This window comes from Rana temporaria, chromosome 4 (assembly GCF_905171775.1).
Source record: "Rana temporaria chromosome 4, aRanTem1.1, whole genome shotgun sequence".
Classification (NCBI taxonomy): domain Eukaryota; kingdom Metazoa; phylum Chordata; class Amphibia; order Anura; family Ranidae; genus Rana; species Rana temporaria.
This window is the reverse complement of record NC_053492.1, coordinates 358,283,273-358,304,865: the sequence shown is the minus strand read 5'-3', so window position 1 is coordinate 358,304,865 and position 21,593 is coordinate 358,283,273. Positions and strand designations below refer to the sequence as shown.

Genomic DNA, 21,593 nt, shown 5'->3' with positions numbered 1-21,593 from the left:
CTTGAGACATCTGTTCATTTCTGAAATAAATGCAAAATACCATTGGGATGGTTTCTAGAATTTAATTAAAAAAAAAAAAAAAAAAAAAAAAAAAAAACACACACAATGAGAATGGACATGGAAAACAGATGCACCTCCTAAGTAGTCTACAATTTAAATGAGGCGAAATACCTCCCACTCCAAAGAACTTTGTGAATGTCCTCTTTAGGTTATAAAGAATGTAATGGAACAATTCTGTGGTATGCAGGGCTGCCAAGGGGTATGAAACTGGACAAATATCTGCAATACCCAGATGAAAAAGTACAAGTATCCCACATTAGTGCCAAGGAAGAACATGTAAAAGATGGTTTAGGCCCCAAGAAAATCCATAAAATGTGCTTGATTGTGGAAAACAGGGATCTTTTTTTATCTGGATGTGAGGAACTTTTAGGGTCCGATGATGATGCAAAATGGTTTCAATTCATTCTCAGCCTGCTACCATACCAAATAAAAAGATTGGTTATAAAATTCTGCAACACAATATTTGGGGATTAATAGTTATCCTAACCATGTATAGTCTTCACATCCAAGAAACTGGGGGAGAGTGTTCAACTCTTGAGGTCACCCAAGGATCTGTTCACATTATGATCCACAATGGCTGTCATCACTTTTACACTTTGGTGCTGCTTTCGTAGGGTAGACCACTGAAATGAACAACAGGCCAAAGTAACGTCATTTTTGAACACTGAGCTTTGCATTTTTACGCATTGGAAAAAAAAAAAACTTGCGTCTGCTTGCATTTGGGGGGCCATTAACAATGAACGGCACCACACGCGCGATTTGCAAATGCGTGCAAATATTAACGCGTTCACAAAATGCTATGCGAGAAGAGGGGTAGGAGATGTCTGTTGCAAGTTTGTTTTACTTTTGAAACAGTAAAGTTTCAATGTAAATTCTGAAATAAGCAGAAGAATCTTCAGCTTTAGGCAGGTTTGAAACCCAACTAACCGTTAACTTAAGCTCTGGCCGCTATAGCCCCTTTAATATGTATGCAGAGTATCCCTTCTTGGCCAAGAGATATTGTAATTATTCTAGGTTTATTAATGCCCAGCTTCACATAACAGACAGAGGACATTTAGTCATCACTATGACACCCTTTAAATTATATTACATCAATGCCAGTTCTTTCCATCATTAAGGACTGCCCAGTCTGGGGAAGGAGCATAGGTTAAAAAAAAAAAAAAAAAAAAAAAAAAAACAGATTAGTAGAAGCCACAAGGACATAAGGGGAAACACGGCCTGAACTTGTGCTATAGTACTTTACATATATGTAAAGGGCCACTTAAACCATAACTAAGATGCCATTACAATTTGAAAGAATAGAAAACATGATACTTGACGAAAGAATGACAGGTGGAAAAAATGTTTAATTCATTTTTGCACATTCTTGGACCTAAGAAAATGGAAGCACATTTAAAAAAAATGTGTTTAACTGCTTAAAGTTCTGTTAGTAAGCCACAATGGAAATCTAACATAAAAAAAATAAAAAATAAAATAAAGGATACTTTGGCATAAACAGATTAGACACAACTGCACATTTCCAAAATTCTGCCAATAAGGCAATACGTTCAGTTATAGCTATGCATGGACAACTCTGTACATGTGGTTCAAATTCTCACATACTACTTGAGCTGTTATGATGGCAGTTTCTTAAAATGTCCTACAAGTCACCGAATGGTGAAAAAGACCAGAGTCAAAGTGGCGTGACAGGACTCTTCAAAAAAGTTCCGATACGTTACACAAACATGTGAGAGCCATATAACAAGGCTTCCAAATCTTGCTGCACAATTTAGTCCATCCAGAAGTTTGAGATCAATCAGAACCAAACAAAACGTAATAGTACAATTAAGAGTACAAACATGCATAGATATGGTCCCTTATTCCATGGAGCATGTAACAAGGTAACATACATGTTTTTACAAATGTCAAAAGAAAATGCAACACACTGTGGGGTTGATTTCCTAATCCATGTGCACTTGGAAGTGCAGTTGCATTAGATCTGAGGGGGGGCATTCAAGGAAAATAAAGAACATTTTTGCTTGCACATGATTAGATGAAAGAAATCAGAGCTTCCCCTCAAGACTTGAGAATTTGCACTTTTAAGTGCACCTGCAGTGCAAATCCAAGTGCACAATGGATTTACCTTTAGTAAAGAAGAAAAAAAAAAAAAGGGGGAAGGGGAAGGAGGACAGAACAAGTGTGGCATTTTACAGACATCCCTAGTTATACAATCTGCCTATGCGTGACAGGTATGGTACATGAATTGTTCTATTCATGGCCGTTTGCTATTTACAATATAAACACTGAAAACTGATTTTTTACAAATAGTAGGCCAATGCTGTAAACTCAGTTATCGCTGTACACGTTGTACATGAGGTGATGTAAAGACATCTGTAGAAGCAGCTTTTTGCAGCAGTCTGTTTATCTCCTTGTGGTATTTTAAGGGTTAGCAGCATAATGATTTACTTTCGGCTGTCAAAGGCTCATTTTCAAGCTGTACAGTGCTGTCGTCATCCTCCTCTACATGGAAGTTCTTGAAATTTTGAAGAATATTTTCAACCAAGCATCGAGCAGCGTCATCAATGTTAACATTGTCCTGCAATATAGTGGATTATAAATAAGTTTCAAAAGAAAAAACACAAGTGGTCAAAAACATTCAACAAATTAGGTGGTCAATTAATGGCGTTAAAAACAGGGGATTGTATATCTAATATGCCTTTAGTTATATTTTTATGTTTTTACGAATACAGCAACACCCCTTCCCCAAAAAGTACATTACCATCCCCCCTTCTCCAGACTACTGGAATCACCAGTCTTATTTATCAGCATACAACTTTTTTTTTACCATTGCTATAAAAAAGGGGGAAAATTATATATAAAAAATAAAAATATATATTTTACACACACACGCATATACACAAACAAACGATTTAGCTTTTTTGCAAATCAAAGCCTGCAATTGAAGTGCAGTTATCCCAACAACTAACAAGTCATTCAACACATCAAGTCCATTCCTTTAAATTTATTTCAGGCTCAATAAAAACACAGAAAATCCTATTTACATTTTAATTGTTAAATCATTCAGGAGGTCCAGTATCCCATCATTTAGTTTCCAAACCCCCAAGGTGTATAAAAGTATAAAAACACAGTTAAAAACGACATTAAAACAATTTAATACATTTTAAATTTGACTGCTCAGGAATCTCTTTGTGATGCAAACCTCCTTGTGGCATTAGAACTGGTGGAAAGAACTCCGTTATATACAATTGCTAGGTTTCATTATTTTTTGTCGGGTAGTTTTGTATATCGCTTTGATTACAGATGAGAAGTGTGTTGGGAGAAGTAGAGTTAAAAAAAGAAAAAAAAAGGGGAATGGTTACCCACACACTCCCTCTATTACGTTTGTGCCCATTGGTTGGGAGGCTAGAACCCTTAAGAGCTGTGGTCTTATTTGAGAGCCTCAGTTCAACCCATTCTGGAGGGATGGACATGTTTTAGATCACTTTAGTAAAATATTTTTTTTGTGTATGTTTTTTGCTGTGTGTTGTATTGTTGCAATGTTATTTCTTGGGTGGCAGTTGGTACGCAAATGATTTGCATTTTATTATATTTACCAATTGCTGGATCCTAAAGTAATAACTTACAATGCCAGAGGGATACAGTTGTGCTCATAAGTTTACCCTGGCAGAATTGATTTCTTGGCCATTTTTCAGAGATTATGAATGAAAAATAAAAATTTAAAAATAATAATTTCATTAATGGTTAGTGTTTGGCTGAAGTCATTTATGATCAACTGTGTTTACTTTTTAAAATACTAATACGGTCCGTCTGCATCCGGTTCCCCATAGGGCAGAGCGGAGCTGAGACAGGGCGGTCTCTGCACTGTGTGCGGGGACCGCCCTATCCGCCGACAGCTCAGCGGGGATTCCCGCTGAGCCGATGGAGACACACGGAGCGGACCCAGAAACGGTCCGCTCCGTGTGAAAGAGCCCTTAAGAAACAAGTGTCAGAAAAAGATTTAGACTTTAAGTGGTTAAACTTCCTGCATTTACACACAAGTTGTAGCCCTTTGATCCAAGAAGGAAGTGTTAGTTACAATGTTTCCCGTTAAAAACTTGTCAGACTGCCCGGATATTTTCTTTTGACAGCGGAGTGAGCAGATGAGTCTCTCCAAGTTTTTCCTATAACCACTGTGGATAGTAACTCCAGGCACCATCGTGGCATATGTAGAGCAAGTACGTATCCCAAGTCCAAAGTTTTCCACAGAAGGGAAGTAGTGATGCAGTAAAATGATATATAATAAACACTAACAGTGGTTAAGATATCAGTCCAGCGTATAGCATGGGATCTTGTTCTCAGTGTGACCAGTGTTCACTGCAGTACAAAAAGACAAAGCATAGGAGTATAGTGCATGGACCAACAGGTCCATTTACCCAGCCTGGAAGCAGTGTGGACTTGTGTGTAAACTGGCTGTAGCTTTCCCACCTGTAAATCTGTTGGATTTGGATCAGGGATGAGGCCACGTTGTTGGTCAGCAGCGGGTGTAGTTTGATGTGACCCATAGCAGTCTCATCGTCTGTTAGTTAAAATGAATGCCGTGGTACACTCAGATTCCCATGAGCATGTGCGGAATTAGCAAGCTGGTGACATCCGCAAATAAAAGTTCCCTCATCTATTAGCTGCATGGTCCCTAGTAATTACTGCAGAGGCATTTTTCACCCTTTCCTTTTATATGCTCGGCCGATTACCAGGATCACAACTTATTGAGGCACATGCTGTGTTTGCTCTCATACAGAGCCTTCCCAGCCCATACACCCCAGTGAGCTACTGGCTATCCCCTGGGTTTCTTGCCCCGAAAAACACTATAACGCCAATGCAAAATAGTTTTATTTATTCCTTGTATAATGTAAGAATAGGGAAATTTGAAACAGAAAATAAAAGCCGTTCGATAAACTGAGATCTGAAATAAAACTATCCCCAGTGACTGGGTCAGGCTATAGGAGGAATTTCTAACAGGTTATCTCACCTAGTGGAATTTCGGGAACACGCAATTACTCCACCTAGCCTGAGAGAATTTTACCAAGGTGTATTTTCTAAAATATTTTGATGTCTTCTTACTTATATGACTTCATATTTTAATTCTTTGATAGGGAAGGGCAGAGATGCTCTGGCGGCCCATGCGATAGTCTTACCCAAAGAAGGGAAATATCCTATCTGGTGTCAGAGTTTACTAAATTTGGACATCAAGATCCTTGCAAATATTTTGATGGATAGAAGTAAAACCTATTTAGCTGCAATACCCAAAGACCAAAGTAGGTTTTGTCCCAGGCAGAAACTGGGTGGTTGTAAATTGCACCCCAAGTGCGATTCTGTCCGAAACAGAGAAAGCATTTGCCAGGCCCATTCCAAAATGGATTAAATGCATTATTTTCCTCAAAATGTTACAAAATACCCCATAATGACAACATAAAAAAAAAAAAAATGTTTGCAACCTTTGCAAAATTTATAATAAAAAAAAATAAAAAAAAACACACACACACACACACACACACACACACACACGCTAAATTACCAAAAGTATTGGGACACCTGCCTTTACACACAAAACGAAGGTGCACTAAAAGACATTGATGAGCGAGTTTAGGGTAGGGGGACTGGCCTGCACAGAGTTCTGGCCTATACCGATAAACACTTTTGGGATGAATTAGATCGGAGACTGCGAGCCAGGCCTTCTCATCCACATTAGTGCCTGACCTCACAAATGCTTCTGGAAGAACGGTCAAACAAACACTCACATAGACACTCCTAAAACTTGTGGACAGCCTTCCAAGAAGAGTTGAAGCTGTTATAGCTACAAAAGGGTCGGTTAACTCAATATTGAACCCTACAGACCAAGACTGAGATGCCATTAAAGTTCATGTGTGTGTAAAGACAAGTGTCCCAATCATTTTAGTAATATAGTGTAAGTATTTAATGCCTTTGTTCAATACTTTGTTGAAGAACCTTTGGAACCAATCAGCCTCAATTAGTTTTGAGTATGATGCTACATTACATACAAGCTTAGCACACCTATTTTTGGGCAGTTTATCCCATTCTTCTTTGAGGGACCTCTCAAGCTCCTTCGGGTTGGATGGGGGGCATCGGTGCACAGCCATTTTCAAATCTCACCAGAGATGTTTAATCAGGTTCAAGTTTGGACATTCACAGAGTTGTCACATAGCCACTCTTGTTATTGTGCCTGTGTGCTTGGGGTCATTGTCCTGTTGGAAAATGAACCTTCATCCCAGTCTGGAGGTCCAGAGTGCGCTGGAGCAGGTTTCATCAATATTTTCTCTGTACATAGCTGCATTCATCTTTCCCTCGAGCCTATCTAGTCTTCCAGTTCCTGCCACTGAAAAACATCCATACAGCATGATGCTGCCACCACCGTGCTTCACTGTAGGGATGTTATTGGCCATGTGATGAGCAGCGTCTGGATTCCTCAAGACATGATGCTTGACATTCTGTCCAAACAGTGCAATTTTTGTTTCATCAGACCAGAGAATGGTTTCTCATGGTCTGAGAGACCTTCAGTTGCCCTTTGGGCAAACTCCAGGTGGGCCGTTATGTGCCTTTTACTGAAGGCTTTCATCTGGCCACTCTACCATACATGTCTGATTGGTGGAGTGCTGCAGAGATGGTTGTTCTCCTGGAAGGTGCTCCTCTCTCCACAGAGAAACACTGGAGCTCTGTCAGAGTGATCGGGTTCTTGGTCTCCTCCCTGACTAAGGCCATTCTCCCCTGATCACTCAGTTTGGCAGGATGGTCAACTCTAGGAGGAGTCCTGGTGGTTCCAAACTTCTTGCATTTACGAATGATGGAAGCCACTGTGCTCATTGGGACCGCTGCAGAAAGATTTCTGTACCCTTTCCCAGATCTGTGCCTTGATACAATCCTATCTGGAGGTCTACAATTTCTTGGACTTCATGGCTTGGTTTGTGCTCTGACAAGCATTGTTAACTGTGGGGCCCTATATAGACATGTGTGTGCCATTCAAAGTGCGACGGTGCTGAAAGCTGAAAATTGGCTTGGGCAGGAAGGTGCGCAAGTGCCCTGTATGGAAGTGGTTAAAAAACTTCACCACAACTTTATCCCAGAGCTGGCTGGTGTGTTCCATGGCCTTAATGATGCTGTTTGTTCACCAAGGTTTGCTAACAAACCTCTGAGGGCGTCACAGAACAGCTGTATTTATACAGAGATTAAATTACACACAGGTGGACTCCATTTACTAATTAGGTGACTTCTGAAGGCAATTGGTTCCACTAGATTTTAGTTAGGGGTATTCGAGAAAGGGGATCTGAATACAAATATGAATACAAATACAAACCACACTTTTCAGAGATTTGTAAAAAAAATTGAACACCAGTTATTTTGATATCAGAATGTACATCAGATATCAAACCAGTTCTCTGCTTTGAGACGCTTCAATTATGTGCCACTTTGTGTTGGTCCATCACATAAAATGCCAATAAAATACATTTACGATTGCAACATGACAAAAAGTGAAACATTTCAAGGGGTATGAATACTTTTTCATTGCACTGTGGGCTGAATAGCTTCTTGAAGAAAAATACTGCTGCAAGCTGTATTGCTGTCCACATGTACGAAATTGGTCTCATAGTCATTTGATCTCTGCTACTGAAAAGAATTAGCCATCTGATAGGGATCCACAAAAAAAAAAAAAAAAATTTAATATGAAGTGTCTCAAAGCGGAGCTTCACTGAAAAAGGAGGTTCTGCTTCTCCCCCTCTGCCAATAATGAAATTCACAGTTTGGAGGGGGGAGAAGGTAACCATTTTTTGAAGGTATCTGCTCCTACTTCTGCTGGAAATCGCCTAGGTCAGGGGTAGGCAACCTCAGCCCTCCAGCTGTTTTGAAACTACAAACCCCATGAGACATTGCAAGACCCTGACAATCACAGACATGACTCCTAGGGGCAGAGGCATGATGGGATTTGTAGTTTCACCACAGCTGGAGGGGCAAGGCTGCCTACCCCTGGCCTAGGTGATCCCTGCAGATGTTCACCCCCCCCCTCCCTCTAACCTCCTGGGGCACGTCACAGGTCCCAGGAGGCTGTGGGAAAATTCAGAGAGCCAGCTGTGAAGCTGCAGGTAGTCACAGCTGGCTTCCCACAGTCAACACTGGGGACCATAAGATCGGTGAAGAACTGGCCCAGGTGAGGACAGTGCTGGATCCCTGGACTGGTTGTCGAAAATCTATTTTTTTTTTTTTTTTTTTTACAAAAAGTGACTAAAAGAACCCCTTTGCCTTGCATGAATTATTTGACGCGTTTCACCTATTCAGAATGCTTGCTTTCATTATATTACAGCATTCTTTTGAATAATTCACCCACCAGGCTGCAAAAGGTTTAGCATTTAATACAATTATATTCTGTAAATCATTCAGTAGTAGACATTCAGTCTTTATTTGTACACAAATATTTATGCAGTGTCTCAGCCAGTGTTTACATTCCTTAAAACCGTTAACCCGTGGGTCTACTTTTTTGCCGGGCAATTTCTGGAATGCTAAATTGGTGGTTGCCAGCAGGATTGTGGTTGTCAGCAACCTGATAATATTCAGAATTCAAGCAAAATACATACATTTTCACAATACAGATAATAAATAATAATAAAAAAAAACAAAAAAAAACGCAAGGGACAAAACGTGTTCAATTATTTGGAAACATACTTTCAAAAAACTACACATTATTTACTTTAATTAGAACCTATATGACGGAGGGCTGAACATTATGTGAACAGCACTTTATAGGGGGAAAAAAAATTTGGATAGAAATAATAAAAAATAAAATAAAATAAAATCAGAATCTCCACTAATAGCGTAGACTCTCTCCGGGATAAGTGTGTGTCCCGTTATCTAGCTGTATCCCCCCGTTGGAGCAGAAATGTAAACCCAGTGCCAGATTCAAGGCCCCATTAAAGCAGACCAGACTTTTGGTGGAGCTCTTCATGGATAGTAACAGACATACCTACTTCACAGATTTTGTATGACAGCAACAACTTTTTTTACTCCTGTTTTAGGATGACAATCACTCACTGCCATTTGTACAAAGCATTCCACTTGACCCCCTAGTTTTTCTCCTGTGTACATTCATTTACGAATTGCCTGTCACTTGTGTTTGGCACTAGCATGAAATTGTATATACTCACTACGAGTTGTAGGTAGTGCTTTTTTTTTTATTGTTTACAAAACCTTTAAGTTTTGGATAGAGTGGGGAAGGGTTAGCCCTTTCACACGGGCGGCTCGTTCAGGTCCGCCTGACAGTTTTTTTGCGGACCTGAACGGGCACTCTGTGCTCCTCTATGGAGCCGCGGATGTCAGCGGTGACATGCCCGCTGACATCCGACCCGCTCCACCAAAGTGTGACGGAGGAAAAACCTACTCTTCCATCCGTCTGGCGGATTGGATGAACACGGACAGACGGTCCGTGTTCATCCGTTCCCCCCCATAGGGGAGTGCGGAGAAAAGACATGGCAGCCTTGTCATCCACTGGCTCAGCAGGGATCAATGGAGCGATCCCCGCTGAGCAAGCAGAGGTTCACGGGGCGGATCATTACTGATCCGCCCCATGTGAAAGGGGCCTTAGTGTGTTAAGTTTGTATTAACCACTTCAATACTGGGCACTTTCAACCCCTTCCTGACCAGGCCAAATTTTCAGCTCTGTTGCACTTTGAATGACAATTGCATGGTCATGCAGCATTGCATCCATGTGAAAATTCTTATTTTTTGAGAGAGCGCCTTCTTTTGGTGGAATAAAAATGTATTTTTGCAAATAAGTAAATGTTTCTTCTGCACCGATGATCAGTGCAAGTAAACGGGGAAACCTGAACTCCTGCACATGCCGTCATGACGGCATGTGCCCCCAAAAAAGACGGCCGCTGTCCAGCACTCGAAAGAAGTGGGGTGGAAAATGCTACAAGGGACGTTGGACTGTACGTATTCGAAATATCTCCTAAAAACCTGCATACGCACTGGAGAAAGGGCACGATTGCATGTGCGGGAGTGACGTCGCACGACTCCGGCCAGCCACAGAGCCCCAAAGGAGGGGTGAAGATGGACGCGGACACCAGCAGGGACATTGTGGGCTTCATTTACAGGTAGGTTGCACATACATTATTGCTTTTACTTTGCAGGGAACAAAAAGAGGAAGTAAAACCCATCCGGGTTTACTTAGTCTTTAAAGAAAAGGTAGGTATAGGAATTTTAGTACCACTACATTTTTAAATTCAGTAGGGAAAAGTTAATAATCTGTTCTAACAGTCTTGGTATGCCCATTGACCAGGTTTCTCAATTACTGTACTGGGCACTGGTAAAGGATGTAAATGAAATCTATGCAAAAAAAATTGGACAGATTCCCCAAAAAACTAGAAACATTTTTATACCGCTGTCTCTTTTGAACACTTCCCTTCCCAATGACCAATATTATTGGGACAGGAAAAGATAGTAAATCTCCACAGCAGGAACTCAAAAAAACTGAAAACCCGACAGGTGTTCTAATCCTTTCCCATACCATTTAAATAATGTCACTGGAGCTGCATTCTACAGATATATACAAAAAGTGGTTTTCTGATGTGCGATATTACCTTTGCAGACGTTTCATACCACGAAACAAAACCATTTTCTTTACAGAAGTTATCAAGCTGGGAAGAGCTTGGCATACTGTTCTCCTTTCTTTGATCACACTTGTTGGCGAGAAGAACAGCAGGTATGGGTCCACCACTTGGAAGATAAACTTTGCTATCCAGGTCAGATTTCCACTTCGTAATGGCTTCAAAAGTGGATACTCTGGTAACATCAAACACCACAAAGGCACCAACAGCCTCTTTGTAGTATACTCTGGTCATATTTCCAAACCGCTCTTGACCTAAAAGAAAAATACATATTTCTTAATTGATTGAAAGAAAAAAATCCAGGCAAATAGTTTGTGTATACACATAGAAAACGTCATATTTTTACTGTGTGGGTGCAGAAGTGGAGGGTACTGGTAACTAATAGGCTAGGGACTCTTAAGAATACCCAGATCCATAAAAACAGCCAATACAGGCGCTCCATGTCCAAGTGTCCAAACTGCATTGGTAAGAACCAAAATGAGCACTGAGCCTGTACCAATTCCTTTAATAAGGATAGAGTACATGCCTCCTCATCCATAGCTGGCAGATGCTGCCACAGAGAATCACGATTTGGACTTGAGTGCGTGAGATCCTGTTTGCCACCCATGCACTCCAAGCCAGCTTTCCCCATAAATTTAGACATGGTTTTCAGAGAACACCTCCCTGCACAATACTGAGGGGGGAGCTACACCTGAAGGTGTTCGAGCAGGCATGCCCAACCAGTGGCCTGCGGAATGCTCCGATGTGGCCCACGACCTCCTAATCTCGGATGGCCGGTCGGCAAGCCCAGATCACGGGTTGCCAACCTACCATCCCAGAGCATCAGGGATGTGAAATGAGGTAGGTGGTTGAGGAAGCAAGCGTCTATATAACAGAGCCGCATAAGCCAATGCTTCCTGTATAGCGCTGCCTTCTGTCACAGGCGGAGTGATACCAAATGCACTCTGCAAGGAACAGCACCAGCCAGCGATATCAGAATGTAAGACTGTTATTAAAGGCAAGTTAATTACTAAAAGCATAGTGTATATATGGGTATATCTGTTCTGCAGTGGTTAGTGGGCTGATTTCAAACTGATTCACAGGTGCAGTGCCATAGACTTCTGTTATCTGTGGGTTTGGTGCTCTTTCAGAAATTGTACCCCACACCTGCAGGATAGAATAGAAGTCTATGGTGAAGTGCATCTAACCCACAGGAAAGCCACAGATGCACTGCACCCGCTGCTTACCACTTCCGTTCTGAGCGTTGCACATGCACAGTGGACATGGACCCGTTGTCATGCCACTCCACTCAATGTGGCCTGCGACCGGTTACCAAATCGCTTAATAGGCCCTCACCCTTCAAAAAGGTTGGGCACCCCTGAGTTAGAGGAGCATTTTGACTCAAGCAGAGGTTCAGACTATAGGTGTCAGGTCCCTTAGGTGGGTCACAGAAGGCCAGCCAGGAACTTAGTGGATTGTAAGTTGGCAAAACCTGCAGGACAGCTGCTCTTGCACTTATGATTTCCCCAGACTAAAGATGCAAAATTATTTTATTACGGGTACCTTTATAGCGCCATCAATTCATACATACTTAGGAGTAATTTAACCTACCAGCATGTCTTTGGAATGTGGGAGAATACCAGACTACCCTGAGGAAACCTATGCAGGCACAGGGAGAACATGCAAACCCCCGGCGAGTAATGCTGTGGCTGAGATTCAAACCAACGACTCTAGTACCGATAGGCAGAAGTGCTAACCACTTAGCCACTGTGCTGCCCATTATTGGTAGCCACAAACCACTGCTGGAGCAGAAAGGGATAATGCAGTCTGTGACCTTGCCACCGTAAGGCAGCAGGGAGCCTGTGGGTTAACGTTCTTGAGATCAAGGCGGTGGTGCTGCTGTATATTGCATGTTACACTTATTCTTGCAGAATACTTTTCTCTATAAACTAGAAGCAGCAGGTGATCTAGCCTATCAGGCATAGTGCTTTGTAACCATTTCTCATGGTTCAGGGATCTTGTGGACTCCACGGTCTCTACTTTGAAACTCCTTATATGGGTTCTACTACGTGTCATGCTGCTAAAACGGATGATAGTTTGCAATTTAAGTTTGGCTCCCACCCTTTAGCCCATCTTTATGTTCCCCTTGGACACAAGTCTTTGTGGTGGATGCAGAGGCTCAAGGCCAGGCACCTAGCTCGCTGCAGACCAGAAAAGTGTGCTGTTCAACAGTGCAATTATTTTAAATTAGAAAAAAAAAAAAAAAAACAGTTTCCATAGTATGGAGACAGACAATGTTGCTTCCTTTTACTACAAATTAGCAGAAAACCAATGCAGCAAAACTTCCAAACATTTTTTAAATTACCGTAATTAACTGGAATAATATTTTAGAAATGTGTGCAATTCTAGTCAATGCTCAGAAGTTAAATAGCAAGTTTTAATCCATTTAGCGCATAGCTCGGAAGGACCGAGTACAAGAAGTTATGATAATCCTCTACAGAACAAGAGTAATTTTCTTCCTCAAAATTAAACGCATTGAAAAGGTGAGGGGACAAGGTTCTTTTGACAATTAAGTGTTGGATTATAGGAGGAAAAAAAAAAAAAAGTCTCCAAAAATGGTTACCTAAAACTACACAATTAGGCCGTAGAAGTCATAGAAAATACACACATGCTTGAGTCACTCTCTCCCATCTCCTAAACTTGAACACAAGTTAACTATTAGGGATATACCCCCTTTTACAGATTGATTTCAATTAATGCTCTCATTTATTTATCAGCACCCTAAAGAAACACCAAACAATTGCCATTAGTATATGCAGAAAAAGTACGCAGATTCCTTTTGCATACATGTCTCGCAGCTAGGGGTGCAACGGATCAAAAAACTTACGATTAGGATCGTTTCTCGGATCAGAGTCACGGATCAGATAATTTTTCGGATCAGCAAAGAAAAAAAAAAAAAAAACGTAACGTGGCTCAAGCACTTTCAGCATGCGTTTAACCTCCCTGGCGGTAAGATTCTTTCAGAAAAAAGGTGCTGAAAGCGGTACCATTATTTGCAAGGAAATTTGGCGTTTTATACTGTAGACCTGTAATTTTTAGGAATAACTCACTTAAATCTGACCAAACAATAGTCTTGTAGGCATCCCAGGTATAAAAAATTTTTAAAAACAAAATTATAAATAATATAATAAATAATTATAACAAATAATATAATTATAATAAAAATTATTCAATAATGTAATTAACTCAAAATCACTGAAATTTGCTCAGTTGCAGAATTGTCGCCGTCATTACTTTTATTTTTTTATGACGAATTTCCCCACAAATCGCTATCGCACAATTCTGCAAGTGATTATAATTTATTATCGCTGTTTTCTAGCTGATCTAAAACCATTTTTAACATAAAGGGACACTTTTGGTTGCTATGGACAATCTACAGTTTGCAGGCAGAAAAAAAAAAAACAGTTTTTATTACATAAAAGTACATGTAGGACACTGGGCAGACCACTAGGGACAAGGGGGGTGTGTATTTTTTACATACAGTACTGTAATCTATAAGATTACAGTAAACTGTATGTAATGTGTTTGTTTACGTTTTTGAATTTGGCGCCGTTCTCCACTCCCGTGCGTCGTAACGTCGCAGGGAATGGAGATCGGCGGCACACAGGGACACTGTGAATCGAGCGAGGACCCGGGGACCGATGGCGGGACTCCGGCGGCGATCGGAGCGCGCGCCCACGGCTGGGCACTTAAAGAGGACGTACAGGCACATGTTTGTGCCCAGCAGTGCCATTCTGCCGACGTATATCTGCAGGAGGCGGTCCTTAAGTGGTTAAATGCTGCGGTGATAAGCTGTTGTTGAGCAGCTTTCGTTTTCACTCCTGTCAGTGAAACACCGGGGTGATGTCGCTTCAAATGCGTGGCCATGCTTGATGTGTTTCCACTGTCATATGGCTTTCTTGTGCCACAGTGCCTACACACCGTCACGGTTTTATCCACTAACCTCTTTCCTTCATCATAATATTTGACAAAATGCTCCCATACATGGTATTTAAATGACGTGGGGCGTTCAAGCTCCTCCATTCCTCCGCTCACCATGACCACGCTGTGTGTAGACTGAACATGCGCACAACTTTTTTTTCTTCAGAAATCAATCTGCGGATTACATGTGTGGTCCGGATCAATATCTTCCGTTCGGATCAATGGCGATCCGTTGCACCACTACTCGCAGCCGCTACGGAATCGCAAAGAGGATGGGAACCCGAAGATGAGAGCGACCACCTCTTCCCTGTGGGGAAAAGGGTTTTCTCCCTTCACAAACTCAGAAGGTTGTGCGGTTTCACTTTTTTTTTTTGGATGACAGCAGCCTAAACATCTGTAAGTCATTTGTCTCCTTTCTGTTCCTCTCACTGTGGATTCCCCCCCCCCCCCCCCGTGAATCATCAACCTAAACTATCAAGGGCTCCCCAGTCTCCCTTCCCTTTTTTGCCCCAAATGACATTGCGAGCCACACTTGAGATCTCTAGCCAGCTCTTTTGGACCTCACCTTTTGGGCCTTGCTCGACCATTACACCACAACTTCTAATTTATTTAGAAGTTCGTTAAGCTTCCACTAGGTTTTTAGATTGTGAGAAAAAACCCACAGAAAACAAGAGAACATAAACATCCAAGTAAATCTGGTAGTGAGTGTACCAAACTAATATAAAATAGTCTTGTAAATGGGCCAAAACCACAATATTATTAAACCACAATGAGTGGAATCAGGAACAGAATCCAATCTTGGTATTTATATTAGTGCATCAGCGCTTCAACCCTGTTTAATCAGCACTTTTAACCCCCAAGTGGTTAAAAACTCCCGTGTTGCAGCGCTTCCGAAGCACTGCCCATTCATTCCAATGGGCAGGGCATTTTGGGAGCGCTAAATACAGGCATTCCAAACTGCCCCAAAGATGCTGCTTGCAGGACTTTAACATCCCACAAGCACACCGCCCATGTGAAAAGTCACAGTTCAATGAATGGGAGGCGATTTTCAGGCGTTTAGCATAGGCCATTTCCAGCGCCTGAAAACCACCCCAGTGTGAAACAGGTCTAAGGGTGGGCAAATCTCAATTAAAATGATGGGAAAATCTTACCAAATGAACAAGTATCTATACCTGAACAAGGCTAGATGATAAAAAGGGGTAAAAATGTATATATATATATATATATATATATATATATATATATATATATATATATATATATATATATATATATATATATATATATATATATATATATATATATAGTAAAATCACTAAGGGGAGGCCACTATTCTGAAATAATGATGGACTTCTTACAACAATGTGGAACCCATGCAACCACCCTAAGGAAAACAGTCAGGAGAAAAATTTGAACAGGGATCACCAAAACAAGAACGTTTGAAAGATAAAAAACACACCAAAACCGAAGATATCCAATTCTTGGCCGCAGGGGAAGAAAAATGTTTGACAAGTACAAGCTGTCCAAGCCCCAACTAGTGAACAGCGGCAAGAAAGTAGCATACCATTGACTTCAGGGAAAGATCCACAACTTAGCAGCCTTCTGAATAGTATCTAAAATGGAAGAGAGGGAAGGAAAAAAAAAAAAACTTTGAAGTGAAACAAAGAAAGGTAGAGAAGTTTCTTTTAAGAAAGGGGTGGAAATATCCATATACCTTCACAAAAAAAGGGAAGGCCAAGTGAGAATATTTTATAATGCAATAGACATACAGGGAACTGAGAATGAAGATTATGAGAAGATGTTTCAACGCAACACCATGGGATAGTTATTGCACGCTGGATTATAAAAAACAAAAAAAAGTGGTAAATCAGGAGTCAGCTTAAAAAAAAAAAAAAAAAAAAATTCAACAAAAATGTATTTAAAAAAAAATAAAATAAAAAAAAACACCTTAAATTTATAATGGACTCAAATGCAGTAGATTCCTTTACGACTTGGGAAAAGCCCACTGTTCCACAGAAAAAATTCCTAAAGTTAGAAAAATGTATATTTGTTCAAGGGCCATATAGTGCAACTCAAGACTTGGATACTTGAAGACTCAACAAGTGGGTTGCACCAGCTCTGATAACAGGGGGATGGCGCTCTGCAGCTGACACAGTACACACAGGTCAGAAAAAGGCCAGAATGTGCCTGAAAGTCAAGGTCACATTCAAATTTTTGGCTAGTCCATAAACCTAAATTCCAGAGTTCGTCTTTAGAGACTGAGGTTGATCAATGGCTCTGGACCGGGAGATTGCTTTTTGGCTAACAGTGGGGTCTGGATACAGCCTCCACAACTATTGATGTGGAAATACTGATCCGGATAGCCGATGTGTAGACAAACTCAAGCAGTGTAGTAAACACTATTCAATTTAAAGATTGACGAGAGAAAACACCCATGAAGTACATACTGAGCATATTGGAAAAAAAAGAAGAAAGAAGTGGGAAGGAAGATGGTAAAGATGGTCTTCTCCCGACAAGGGCTGCTAAACCAAGTCTAGATGCAATAGTTTGCAGCTCATTAACTTTTGGAAAGTTCCAATCTTTCAAACCAATCTTATTACGATATAAATGAAAATGTGCAGGTTCAACAAGTTCCAGCAAGAGAAATTACAGAAACGGCTTAAAGGTGGGGCACTCTCGCTTATAACACACAGTGTACAGGTTTCATGGGGCGTGACAGGACTTATGCAATATATTTATAAAAAAGCCTGTTTTACTAATGCATTTATCCTCTGTAAACTTATGAGGTAATATTTTCACCATGGTGTTTATGATCACATGAGCCACTTGGAAAGGTCAGCGTACATGCAAGAGATAAAGACAACAATATACATCAGAAACACATTCACTGCTCACTGTAAATTGGGCAAATGCCTAATTTACAGGCGGCTCCCCAGCATGACAGCTCCGGATCAACTCCATACAGTTACCCTGCCACGTGTTTCGAGGCTTTAAACTCCACGCTGATGAGGCGCTTGCGGGTTCTACATCCCAGGGATTCGGCTGTGGTTCTGTTGCCATGCTGGATGGGTCAAGCCCCCACCTACTGAGCACTATGTGAGTGCATTTCATATTGTTTCAACTTTGTTTTTCAATAAAACCATATAATGCGGCACTAGGATTGTCCTGGTGCTTCTTTCTCCTACATCTCCCCAACTTGAGTTCTGTGGAGAGTTTCATATTTGGTTCACAGATGAAGGGGGTCCCTGGTTGCTTTGTTTACGAACAGAATAAAAAAGGCCAACTGGTAATTTTAACAGCATTTTTATCTTTTCAATGTTGCTATAGTAGGTTGTATACATCTCACAAATGCACCACTTTAGACTGGTTCAGAGCATCTCTTAGGAATGGTATTTTATTTTAAGGAATTGTACCTTTTTTTAGTGCTGCGCTTTGAGCATTAATAAAAATTCCCGCTTCCTATTAATAGGATTTTTTGTTGGTTTGGTAAAATGTCGTTTGGCAATCCCCATCCTTTTAGTCTAGAAAATGGGCATTACTGTGTAACATTTGGCTCTCATAGAACTGCAATCGTTTTAGTAAATCTAAACTGCTAAATACCTTTTCTCATCATCAGTATATAGCAGTCTTGTGACTTCTATCAGTGTCTGGCTGAGAACTGGTTAAAGCAAGCTTGTAGGAGGAGCTTTCATTCTCCTCCAACTGTCCTATGAGGCTGCAGGACACCTGACCCTCTCTCTAGACAGTGCCGATCACAAGCACCCTAAAACACACACACACACACACACACACACACACACACCTTGCCCTCAAGGCTCTGTTTCATCAGGAGATAGCGGTGGGGACTGTGGAAGAAGCGGACAGTCAGATAAGACAGGATCAAATAGCCCTTTCAAACAATGCAGAGGATTAACCCCTTTTGGTCCAAAGTGAGTATAACAAAATACATTACTGCATACACAGACTGATTTTACTGTTGTGGGTTTAGTAACACTTTAGAAAAAAAAAAAAGGCAGGACTGTGTGTGCTTCCCTGGTACTTGTCAGATAGGCACCCTTAAACATGCCTTAAAAAGAGAAAGGATGTCCCCCCCCCCCCTGATTCTTACTTACCTAGGTGGATGCAGCATCAGACTGATGCTGCATCTGTCCCCCACCACCTCTTCACTGAGAACGGAGCCAACGAACATCGCTGATGGCTCGGTTCTTGCACCTCCGAGCGGAGAGCTGCTGACTGTCAGAATCTCTCCTGCTCTACTCCGCCATGCTCATTGGAGTGCCGAGCTGTGGAGGGGTGTGAAGAGGCCGTCTCAGCGGCTCGCTGAGAGGCTGACACTGCCATCAGTTCAGGCAGCTGGCGGATCCAGACTTACTAAGTTGGGATGACGCGCTGCCTGGACTGATTCCAGTGACGTCCGTGGAGAGAGGACTTTAGACTGCTCTCCACTGAAAATGGGTCACAGGACTGCAAAAACAAATTGCACTCCTGTTACCCATAGGAGAAGCACATCCTAAAAAGCTTAGGCTAGACTTCTCCTTTAAAACTTCAAACTGGAGATAATAACTGGACACAATTTACTGAGAAATACAAAACAGGAAACATAAACCCAACCTGTGAAACTGGGTGAAGAGGAAGAGAAATTGCATAACCGTTTACCAACTTCCATGTTCTCTTCTCTAAAAGTATCAAGCATTCCACAAACATTAACGTGGTTTTAAAGCCTTGAAAATGGTTGTAAAAGGCATAAGGTTTTTTTATCTTGGTAGGCATTTTTATCTTAATGCTTAAAATGCATTGTGTGCAGAAGCCCCCCTCAGCTCCCCACACCATTGTCTCCCTCCTCCCAGGGAAGATTGATTGCGGCCAATCAAATGCCGTCACGAGCGAGCAGAGCTTCCGGCTCGATGTCAATAGATCGAGACAGGGTGGCTCAGGAGCGAGCATGCACAGGTGTCCCCATATAAAGCAGCTTTCCATGGGGGGCACTTACAAAAGAAAGAGCCCGGAGCGCCGGCAGGGTACCCCAGATGAAGAGGATCGGGGCTGCTCTGTGCAAAACCACCGAGCAGGCAAGTATTTCAATAATGATCATCAAAGGGGAGTGGTCCAAGAGGGCATAGGTAGGTATTGCACCTCCATTATTCTTGGTAGTAACTCTGAAGACACGAAACACATGTCTAACCTGGAAAGAGTATCGAACGCAGTGGAGTGGCAGGAAAATGCTCTGGTATCTGGATTCCACCACCTCCAAGCTTCCACCAGGTCATAGGGTTTAACACATAGCGCTAGAGAGGAGCCATTTTTTGGTGTCATGCCGAATCTATTCCTGGTGATAACACTGCATTCAAATCCCCTGCTAGAATGATGGTACTCTCTGCAACCTGAAGGACTCCCTATATTATCTTGTCCCACACCTCCAACGTGAACAGAGGAGGGATATACACTGCCACAAAAGTATATGATCCATTTTCAAGCACCAGAACCAGGGTGGCAAATCTGCCTAGAGGGGTCAGTTTTGACTGTCTTGGTTTGGTACCATAGAAATTTAGACACCAGCACCGACACCCCCCTAGCATAGCTGGAGTACGTGGAGTGAAATGCTCTGCCCACAAATGCCCTATGAAGGGCCAACAGTTTTAGATCCTACCAAGTGTGATTCTTGCAGGAAAACAATACCTGGGTTACGTTTTTGAATATATTTGAACACCAAAGCTTGTTTAACCCTGGAATTTAGGTGAATGGAACTGTTGGTGAGTGAACAGCGGGTCAGTGGAGGAGTTGCTGCGAGACAGAGGACAGTTGGTTTTAAAAATTAAGATTTAAAAATCAAGCCTTTTTTTACTAGCGATTTAAATCAAATCCACCCTGGCGCTGCATAGCATAAATGGAGAAATCCTAAAGACCCCTTTCACACTGAGGCGCTTTGCAGGCGCTATAATGCTAAAAATAGTGCCTGCAAAGCGCCCTGAAAGAGCCGATGCCATCTTTCCAATGTGAAAGTCCAGAGGGCTTTCACACTGGAGCAGTGCGCCAGCAGGACGGTTAAAAAAAAAAAAAAAAAAAAAGAAGTCTTGCTAGCAGCATCTTTGGAGAGGTGCGTGTACCGCTCCTGCCCATTGAAATGAATGGGCACTGCGACTATACCAACAAAAAGCGCTGCTGTAGCAGTGCTTTGAACCCTTTTAAAAGCACACCGCTAGCGGCCGAATACCCCCGCAAATACGACGGTAAAGCGCCGCCAATAATAGCGGCACTTTACCGCCGACAGGCAGAATTATTAAGATATAAAATGAGTACCATTCATATCTGTACTTTGGTTCAACTTTGACGCGACTTGGGGTCCATAGACCTCAAGATTACAGACATGGCAAAAATCGCCCAAATTTCAGGTCGTACAAGTGTGAAAGGGGCCAAAAAAATAAATAAAAATCCAGAGGCGTTTCAGTTCGCATGTGTTGCGCTTTAGAAGTTTATCACTCACAAGCGTATGGACCAGCATGTGGAACATGGTTATACTTGCACTTGGAATCTGTAGGGCTCCGGCAGCTGATCTTGGTGACAAGGCAGAGAAAAATGTTCCCTACAATCAGAAATCGCCTTATAACTACTATTTGGAGGAATGATCATTAGGCATTTAGGTCAATCATACTGCATACAAGCTAGCACTTGGTAATCATCCTTGGCCAAGAAGCAATAAAACAGATTGGCTGTGACCCAAACCAATATGCATTTATTTGCCATAACCTTTGTGCTCATTCACTGTCAACAGAAAACATTTTTACTTCACCAAGTCATAATAAATCCTAGCTTATCTGCAGAGCTCCATACTACAATGGCTTCCATCAACACATTGGAGGGTAAATATTTCCCAAGCTGTTCTTTACTATAATGAAACATTATGGTGTCAGTTGAGGTTACAGGATCTCT

The 21,593-nt window shown here is 41.6% G+C and overlaps 1 protein-coding gene across 2 annotated transcripts in view; it reads right to left on the bottom strand.

Annotated features, from left to right (window-relative positions):
• Window positions 1-1,386: 1,386 nt before the first annotated feature.
• Window positions 1,387-21,593, bottom strand: part of RAB32 (RAB32, member RAS oncogene family) — a 99,166-nt gene continuing 78,959 nt past the window's right edge. For both annotated transcript variants that reach the window (XM_040350873.1, XM_040350872.1), the window contains exons 2-3: window positions 10,680-10,960; window positions 1,387-2,635 (exon numbers count right to left, since the gene is read on the bottom strand). In XM_040350873.1, coding sequence (XP_040206807.1) covers window positions 2,486-2,635; window positions 10,680-10,960 — 431 coding nt within the window. In that variant the 3' untranslated portion in view covers window positions 1,387-2,485. The remainder of the gene's footprint in view (window positions 2,636-10,679; window positions 10,961-21,593) is intronic.